Source organism: Macadamia integrifolia, chromosome 10 (genome assembly GCF_013358625.1).
Source record: "Macadamia integrifolia cultivar HAES 741 chromosome 10, SCU_Mint_v3, whole genome shotgun sequence".
NCBI lineage: Eukaryota > Viridiplantae > Streptophyta > Magnoliopsida > Proteales > Proteaceae > Macadamia > Macadamia integrifolia.
This window is the reverse complement of record NC_056566.1, coordinates 29,585,208-29,594,642: the sequence shown is the minus strand read 5'-3', so window position 1 is coordinate 29,594,642 and position 9,435 is coordinate 29,585,208. Positions and strand designations below refer to the sequence as shown.

Sequence of the window (9,435 nt, the reverse complement as noted above, 5' to 3'; positions counted from 1 at the left end):
AACCGAACCGGTAAAACCGGCCGGACCGAACCGATAACAACCCGGACCGAATCGAACCGAAGCCTTATTGGTTCGGTTCGGTTTCAAGTATTGTAACCCCAAAACCAAACCGAACCGCACCGAAAACCGGATGAACCCGAAACCAAACCGAAACCGGCTCAAAACCCGGACCGAAACCGAAACCAAACCGGTAAGAAAACGAAACACTCCAAAATTCATTAAAAAAATTAAAATTTGAATAGTTTTGTATACATTTGTATGGAAAATCGAATTCAAACTAGACCAAAAATCAAAACCAACCCGGTTACAAATCAATTTAAGAAATCGAAGTTCAACAATTCATCATTTGGTTATTTCCTAATGGCTCCATACCGGTTTAAAAAACCGATCCAAACCGAAATGAACCTAATAAATCCAAACCGGTACCAACCCGAACCCAAACCGCACCGAAACTGACACCGGACCGAAACCGATAAATCCTTATTGGGTCGGTTTCGGTCACTTCCAAACTCACACCGAAACCGGTGGAACCGGACCGAAACCGCACCGACCCGGACCGTTGACACCCCTAGTCACCTAAGGTTCCTTCGCCTTAACTGTAAGATTTATTTAGTATTTTTTACCCGGCTAAATCCCACCTTTTTTCTCTTTAAACACCTCTGTTTCTTAATAAGAAAATTTCCTCTCCACAATCTAGTCTAGATAAACTTATCTTGTTCATCTATCTAACTCTATCATATCAAAAAATTAAATTTATCGAATCGTTAGGTAGATAGTGGACCATCTAGATAGGTCACCTATAAAATTTCAGACTGAAATTTAATCATATATTCTCTCATTATTTGGTATTCATCTCTATGTAAGCCTTTACAGGCCTACGCTACTCCGATCATTACTATACATTCTATCTTAGTCTTTAGGATTTTCATGGCTCTATTTATCACTTGGCATATTCTCTTTGAGTCATACCTTGACATGTAAGTAAGGGACACTTCAAGGGTTATATGCATACAAAATTTTGAATCCCATTCAACATGTCACTTGACATATTCTTAGGGATCCTGATCCTCTCCAGCATATGCCCAAGTGCACCCAACCCGAGGATGCTCACTACACCCCATCTCATGTTCGAGAAGATCTGGGTCCTATTTTTTTGGCAACCATATATATATATATATATATTCCCCTTCTCTTATAATATATTTAATGCAATAAAATATTACACAAGTAGATTCTCATAGATTTTAACGAAAAGAAAAAAATAATATATATATATATATATATATATTTGCCCTTCTATTATAAGGCATCGTTTGATAATATTTTCAACAGAAACGATTTTTCACATTTTTGAAAGCAGAAACTGTTTTTTTGGTGTTTAATAAACGTGTTTCTCGAATCGTCCGCACCGAGATCTATAACACTGACAATGGCTTCAAGGACTACCTTCAAGGATTTTTTGGTGTTTGATTAATGAGTTTCCTCTTGATCGATTTTTAATCGGGCCTTTCCCCAATATTTTGGCCTCAACTTGTTTCTAAAAACAGCAAACACAAGTATAAAATGTTTTGCTATTCACGTTTCTTCTATCATAAATTGCCATAAATTTCTAAAAGTGGGTGGAATGAAATGAATTTATCAAATGCTTTTAAGGCCGTTTTTCCATTCCTTGGCATAAAAAATATAAAAATACGTTTTTAGGAACGTTGTCAAACGGAGCCTTAAGCTTTTTAAAAAATAAAAATGAGGGAGAGATTTGGTTCACTAGAGGAATAATTACCCAAATTCTTTGAAGCTCCACCCGTAGAGTTGAGAAGCTGCTCTCAAGGCTGACCTCCACCGTTCCACCATCTCTCGGCCGAAGCGTTTTTCATGCTCTCCAAAAGGCTCTTCAAAGCTACCCTTATGGTGTTTTACATCCAATGGATGGACACCTGAGAGGAAAACTGGAAAAACCTTTTGGTCATGCTTTTCCCAACGTTCCATAATCAAGGCGAGTTCTTCTAAGCACCATCTGGAACCAGCATAGTTCCTTGAGAATATGATAACGGAAAACCTTGATTCGTTGATTTCCTTTTTGAGTGCTTTAGAGGTGAGCTCTCCTTTTTCTTGTTTCTCATCATCTTTGAGTGTTTTGATCCCTTCCCTGTCTAGAGCAGCATAGAGGTGAGATGTGAAGTTCCGTGTGTCTTTTCTTCGAAAGCTCAAAAATACATTCCATTGAGAGATGGACGATGAGAATGAAGAAGCGGCGGCCATCAATCTGCAAGAGACTTGCAGAACTTTCCAGTGAAGAAAGTGTGAAAATTGAATGGAGAAGGATGAACGACGCGTCTCCAAATTTATTTGTTTCAGTTGTCCTCACTTCTAGGAAAAAAATCGTCTGCAATTCCGATCTCGTACAATTCGGTGAAATACCACCTTTAGGGGGTGACACGTGTATTGATACCAATGCAATGGTCCAGATCTGATTTAAATGCCTCTTCACTGATTTAATGTTTTATTAGTTATACCAGATCTGGACCATTGTATTAGTATCAATACACGTGTCACCCCCTGAAGGTGGTATTGCACGGAATTGTACGAGATCGAAATTGCAGGCAATTTCAACCCTCTTTAGTGTCAATTAGAGCCTGTTTTTGAGTGGAGAATTTTGCTGATTTTTTTCCAAACATTTGATTTATTCCCATTTTGTTCAATTATCATATTGATATGATTTCTGCTTAACCTTAACCGGGCAGCTGAAAATTAATATAGTGTCAAGGTACTATATGAAGAATGTGGATCTGTAGGATCTGCATGGAGTTGAGGCTGTTGTTATTGTATGGGTAAGGTAAGGTCAAGTATGTTAAAAAATTGAACTCAAAACTTCACAAAAATTGAATTCAAAACATTCTTTCTTTAATAAATTGATTTACTCCCTCTGGCCCCACCAAGCTAGTTGTTCATCCCGCTTTTGGCTATCCCTTTTTTCTTCTGTTTATTGTGAAATTCACCCACCATAACCAATAATTTCAGCTACATAGGATTTGCATCGTGGGAGAAAAATATGTATATGTTCAATAAATAAAGTTGAGAGAGGAAAAAAAGAAAAATGTGATTTATACAATCTATAATGGACTTTAAAAAAAAAAAAGACTCCAAGACCCAAATCACCCAATTATATAATTATACAGACACGCACAAGATAGACATGAAGAATTGGAGGGGGAAAAGAACAGAATCGCCTAGTACAAAAGAAAATGTTTTTACCTAAATATAGAAATCGTTTGGTAACTAGTAGACATAATAGATTGGAGAATGTGAAATATGTTTGGTATACCAATAAACAGAATAATTTTGATGAAACCCACTCTCGGGTGAATTTCTTAGTCCAGTTGTGAAAAGTTGGAGACACCATTTGCTATCGGCATAGCCATTAGAGAAGACAGGAATCAAGATTTTGGATTGTTGGATTGTATCAAAAAGCGCCTGTTGGATCTCTTCTCCACCACACAGTCCTTTGCCACATTTTCTTGAACAAAAAACTTTCTCAAGTTAATTGATAACAGAAAGGGAGGAACCCCATGACCACTGCAACCGCAGGAACTTGATACAGGAAGGAAGAAAAGATAGAGATCACAGAACATACCAATGAATGAAGAAGATGTGTGGGACTCCATCACTGAGAAGCTTGAATTTCTTCTTCCATGACCTTATTGCCTTTTTTCCAATGTTCACCCTCAATGACAAGTAGCCCGTCCTTGTTTCGTATGCGGAGAGGATCCTTCTTCAACCTCAGACAGTTACTCACATTCACTTCTCTTATAAGGGGGCAATGCAAGATTTGATTGGTGGACACATCAGCTAATGTTGGTAGGTCTTCCAGCTTTAAAATCTCCAGTCTTGGGAAGAGTGAGATGACTTCCCCAACTTCTACTTCCTTCTCTGTTTCAATGATTACTTCCAATTTCACACAATACCGAGCTCTAAGTTCCTTCAAGTTGTTGAAAAGGCGTGGCATTTCCTTCGTGAAGACCATCCTCAAGCCATGGCAATCCTCAATTACTATCTTTGATAGTTGACCAAAGCAATTCAGTGATTCCAGACTAACCCATGTCCCTTTCAATTTTGGCAATTTTACTAGGTGTAACTCATGAAGGAAATATTGATCATGTTCGACCTCTGCACGATCTAAAACCAACTCCAAGTCCTTACAGTTTTTTAACACAGTTAATAGAGAACCAATGCGCACACATTTCACACCTGGGCAATCATCAATTACTAACTGCCATAGATTTTGGGATTTATCGAGATTGAGAGCTTCTATAGCATCTTGTTTTTCGACTGTGCAACGATTCAGACTCAGGGCAGTAATCTTGTTGGCCAAAGGTTTGAACCAATCAGAAATAATGATATCTTCAAACGAAATGGTAAGAGATGTTAAATTGATCAAGCAACATAACTCCCTCACATCAATGATGGACTCGAAATCACTAGCAGACTCATTCTCATCCGTTGTTACATCTTCTTCACCAGAACTCACCCTCCATTTGATTCTATTTGATGCATAAAATCTTAGTTCCTCCAATTCGTACAAACGAGAAATTACCCCCTCTGGAATACGAACTTTGGAAAATTTCACATCCAAGTATCTTAAATTACTTACACCACTCTTGCATTCAAATCCTCCGAGGATTTGCTGGTCCAACTCAGAACACCAACCCAAATCTAAAACTTGGAGTTGTAGAAGCATTCCTAGTACAGGCACAGGCAATGCTCTTAACCTTTTACACATATGTAGCCTAAGCACCCGAAGATTCACCAAACATGACAAAGAATCCGGGAGATATTCTAAGTTTTGTGACTCAGAAAGATCGAGTACTCTAAGATGCCCCATATGTTGCAAGAAATTTGTCGAGGGAACAACAGTGAAGATCCTATTCTTCCTGAATAGGAAAGCGGTTAGCTTTTGGCACGTCTCTCCCAACTCTGGTAACTCCTTTATTTGGGTATCCATCAGGGAAATCCTTGATGCACCTACCCACTTAAGAGCTAATGGTGCCTCTTTAACTGATTTACCTGTCCTTATCAAGAACTTGACACCACTATCAGAGTACTCTGAAGAAGTAACCCAAATTGCAAGCGCTCGCATGTTATCATGCACCCTCACACTACCTTTCTCCTCTCCATCTTCCAACATGTAAACAATTTTCAAACTTTGAATCAGTTCCTCACCTTTATCCCTAGCAGCTTTCAAACTCCCAAATTGATCTACTAAGCCCTCTCCAACCCAATAATCTAGCATCTCGTCTAGGTCTCCCCCTATGTTATAGTCTTCAGGGAAACAGGCACAATAGAGAAATAGACTCTTAAGCATTTCATCCTCCAAACTATCATAACCGAATTTCAAAGGAAGAAGTACTTCATCTATCATACCTTGGAGATGTTCAGCTGATTGCTTCAATTCCCTCAAGGCATTCTCCCACACCTCAACTCCATGTCGATTCGCCATTGCACGGGCCACAACCACAATTGCAAGGGGAAGACCCCTACACCTTTGAACAATTTTTTCAGCAGATGGTTTTATATCATCAGCAGCAACATGTTTACCAGCTTTTTCAACAAAGAGGTCCCATGATTCGGATTCTGATAATGGTTGCACATTTATTGTTGTTGTAGCACCCATATCAATGCAGGTTTTTTGAATTCGACTGGTCACTAGGAGCTTGCTCCCTTTGTCATTTGGAGGGCGAGGGATTCCAACATCTTCCAGCTTTAATTCTGACCACACATCATCCAAAATTAGAAGAAATTTCTTCTTCTTTAGGACATCGAACAATGCTTCAACCTCACTACCATTTGGTAATCCAAGGCGCTTATTGATATAGGTTTTGATACTTAGTATGTTGGGAGTGGCAGACACTGTGACCATTATCACAGTCTCGAAAGGTATTTGTACTCCGTTGGCCAAATCACTTTCCAGGCGATTGTTTACTTCTCTAGCCATAGTGGTTTTACCCACTCCTCCTCTACCATATAATCCAATGATGCCAAAGCGTGGATCAGGATCACTTATGCAATCAAAAATCTGTTGCAGCATGCGTTCGGTTGATGGCGGGTACTCAATTATTGGCTTGTTTGGGATCTCTATCACTGGGTTTGTTAGTAGGTTTTTTTTTCTGTTATACTGGATGATGTCTCTCACTATCTTTTGAATCAACTTCTCTTCATCCCTGCAATAGGAACCCACAATAAAATGTATAGGAAACAATAATAGTAGATAAAAAAATTAGCCAAAATTACATAGTTGAAGTTAAAGACAAATACAACAAAAATAGCCAAATATTCTAGAAATTGCGAATTGCAAATTGCATGCGTGGCTCAAGTTGACACAAATAGAATAAAATTAGGGTACTCAAATATACAATGGGCTCTTCATCAAAAGAAAAGAAAAAAAAAATTATATATATATATATATATACAATGGGCACAGTGGATTACAAAAATCGCCATCTAATCAAGTATAGGCTCTAAACTTTGAAGGTTGACCAATTCCGCGTATCCTCTTCGCATCTAGCAGTTCAGATTGCCCCAAGAAGAAAGAACGTGGACAATGTCTCCGTCTACCTTCCCATTGGTCAGTGCATTGACACAAGAGCCACTCGACTAGGTATGTGGGGGCATGGGGCTAAATGGGCTATGAGGCTATGGGCCCAATAGACTGAACCAACAAATGAGATAAAGGGTAAACTGGATGCAAGGCACATCTGGTTAAACTCAATAGTATACAACTACGGATCTAGCTCCTCTCCTTAACACCTATTGCTCAGTCTTTTCCACAGTTATCTAGGCGAGCGACACATGGCGAGACAATGATCCAATGATTTTTGGTGCATCGTACTCCGAGCCTTTGTCAACACCTCGTTTTTCACACTTTTCTTAAACCATTGGGTCATCACCTCACCATGTATCACTCGCTCAAATAGCTATGGACGACCTATGTGATAAGCATTAAGGAGAGGAGCCGAATCAACTACCTGACTCAGGTTTCTGTTCAAGAAAATATTAATCTGGGAACTCCATGCCTGATCAAGGAAACCTCTTCTAGATCTAATTTTGAGTTAAGAAGATCAAGAAGAAACAGGGAAAGATTTTGTAAGTAACCTCTTCCTATTGTCGTTGAATGTTTTGATCTTGGCCCTCTCTCGGGAAGCGTATCCTTTTCCGTTACTTTTTGTTCTTATTGACTCAAAATTATATCCAAAAGAAGACTGGATAACAGTGTGGATTGCCATCAATCTGATCCGAAAAGATTTAGAACTCTAGATTGAGATCCATGGTTCTAAAACTCAGATCATATCAATCAGTAACGGTTGGATTGAATCGATATTGACCTTGATCAATCCTTAATCTTGATTGATCTAATTCGATCCTAATACATAGGTAAAGTCTAAGGGTAAAAATATAAGAAAAACTGATTTTTATATTAAAAAATAAAATAAATATGTCCAATTTACAGTTCAATGATAGATCCAAATCGGTATCTAATCAGCATCGACCTTGACCTAAGGATGTGAATTTAAAACCGAAACCGTTTATCGAAACCGAACCGAGCCGTTTACACCAAAATCGCAAAATCGTTTAGTAAATGGTTCGATTATAGTTTCACGTTTCAGGCCGATTAGCTAAACGCGTTGAAACCGAACCGAGCCATTTAACCCGTGGTTTCAAACCGAATTGAAACCGGGAAAATCGAACCGTTTCAACCATCAAAACCGATCCGATTAATCCGTTTAAAGATTAAATAAGGTGGTTGCAAAATATATCTCATTTGATTCAAAGATTGAATGCTGCAAGCTTGCAAATAATTTTAGAGGTAGCTTGCTCATTGTTTGGAATGCCAATTAAATTAATCCAACGCACTAAGTAGAATGTATACTGATAAAAATGAAATTTTTACTTATACCATGGCATATTAAATATATATTTTTCAATATTATAACACATTATTTGAGAGGGGGGAGAAGAAAAAAAATCCCTACTGTAAGCATTACTTACTAATTTGTTAGATGCGCTTGAGACTATTTTTTATCAAAATATTTCTTTTGCTTAGTTGTTTGGTTGTTTTAACAAAACATAAGGGTTTACATTTTACATTCTCAAGATTAAATCGTTTATCACCAAAACAAATTTAGTAGACATGTGAATAAACAAACAAACCGATTGCTAACCGTTTAGAAACCGTATGAAATAAACAGAAATCGAAACCATTTAAACCGTGAAATCAAAACTGTTTAAAAACCATTGAAACTGAAACCGTTTAAAAACCTTAAAAACTAAAATCGTTCACTAAATAGTTGCGGATTCAGAAAGTGCAGCCATTTAGTAAATGGTGCGATTATGGTTTTAACCAAAATATATGTGAATCAAACTGAATCGAATCGAACCATTCAAACCGAAATCAAACCGATTAACATTGTTACCTTGACCTATCCTGAGCACTGTTAGTTAAAACGCGTTTGCGTTTTTTTCCCGTTTAAAACGCGTTTTCCCGTATGCTATTATACAATCCGGAAAAAAACGGAAACCACAAAAAAATCTATTTTAAACGCATTTTAAACGACCGTTTTAAAGGCGAATCTATTTTTTAAGGGTAAAATAGGAATTTTATTAAACAAATTAATTAATTTATTTAAAAAAAAAAAAAAAAAAAACCTATTACTAAAAGTGAAGAGTGAAGAAAATATAGTACTTGGTTTTTTGTTTTTAACTTCCATACTATCTATAGGAAAAAAAACTTATCTTCTTATAGCCCATTGAGTAAGGAGAAGCTAAAGCTAGCAACATCTCATTTTCTTGTAGTCCATTGGGCTATTTTATCTTGAGATTCCTAGAGCTTTTGGAATATTAGATGCATATATACAAGTAATAATCTCTCAAATTGCATGAGTATACTACCGTCTTTTTGGTTTCGTTTTTTTAAAAACTACACGTTTAATACTCGTACCGTTCGTTTTCGTCTGTTTGCCGTTCTCTATTTTTTGATCATTTTTTTGATCGTACCGTTCATCATTTTTATCTATTTAAAATCCATATTGTACATTTATGTTTTTTTGTTGTTCCCGTTTTAACTAATAGTGATCCTGAGTTTAAAACCTTTGATGGTTCATAGAATATTCTCCCATATAAAGAGTCATGAAGGTAAAGCTTCCGATAGGACATGCAGTACCCACTAACCACGCCAGCGTAAACCTTTTGACCCTCTCCTACTCTTACCACTAACCCAATTAGACGCATAACCTACGCGGCTGTGCCCTACCCTCCCACTAATTCAATTTTCTTTAACTTTTTCTTTTTTTATTATTTTGGGCAGAAAAAAAAAAAAAAAAAAATTCACACTAACCTGAACCTTTTGAGTTTCCCCTATCCTTTTTTTTTTTTTTTTTTTTTTTT

General features: G+C 37.3%; 2 protein-coding genes across 4 annotated transcripts in view; both read right to left on the bottom strand.

The window, feature by feature from the left end:
- LOC122091443 (disease resistance protein RPS5-like) overlaps positions 1 to 9,435 on the bottom strand; it is a 28,657-nt gene that overhangs the window by 1,181 nt on the left and 18,041 nt on the right. The window contains exons 2-3 of one of the 3 annotated variants that reach the window (XM_042661394.1): positions 3,632 to 6,215; positions 3,147 to 3,514 (exon numbers count right to left, since the gene is read on the bottom strand). In XM_042661394.1, the coding sequence (XP_042517328.1) occupies positions 3,662 to 6,215 (2,554 nt within the window). In that variant the 3' untranslated portion in view covers positions 3,147 to 3,514; positions 3,632 to 3,661. Of the gene's footprint in view, positions 1 to 3,146; positions 6,216 to 9,435 lie in introns of those variants that run through there. The other 2 variants (XM_042661396.1, XM_042661395.1) reach the window with 2 other exon arrangements.
- Positions 1,777 to 2,259, bottom strand: LOC122092363 (toll/interleukin-1 receptor-like protein). The gene has a single exon (XM_042662674.1). It carries the CDS (start codon positions 2,257 to 2,259, stop codon positions 1,777 to 1,779), a length of 483 nt encoding a protein of 160 aa, XP_042518608.1.

Bases quoted from the DNA above. Each gene is read 5' to 3' on its own strand.
- LOC122092363 (XM_042662674.1), bottom strand. From the start codon at position 2,259: ATGGCCGCCGCTTCTTCATTCTCATCGTCCATCTCTCAATGGAATGTA.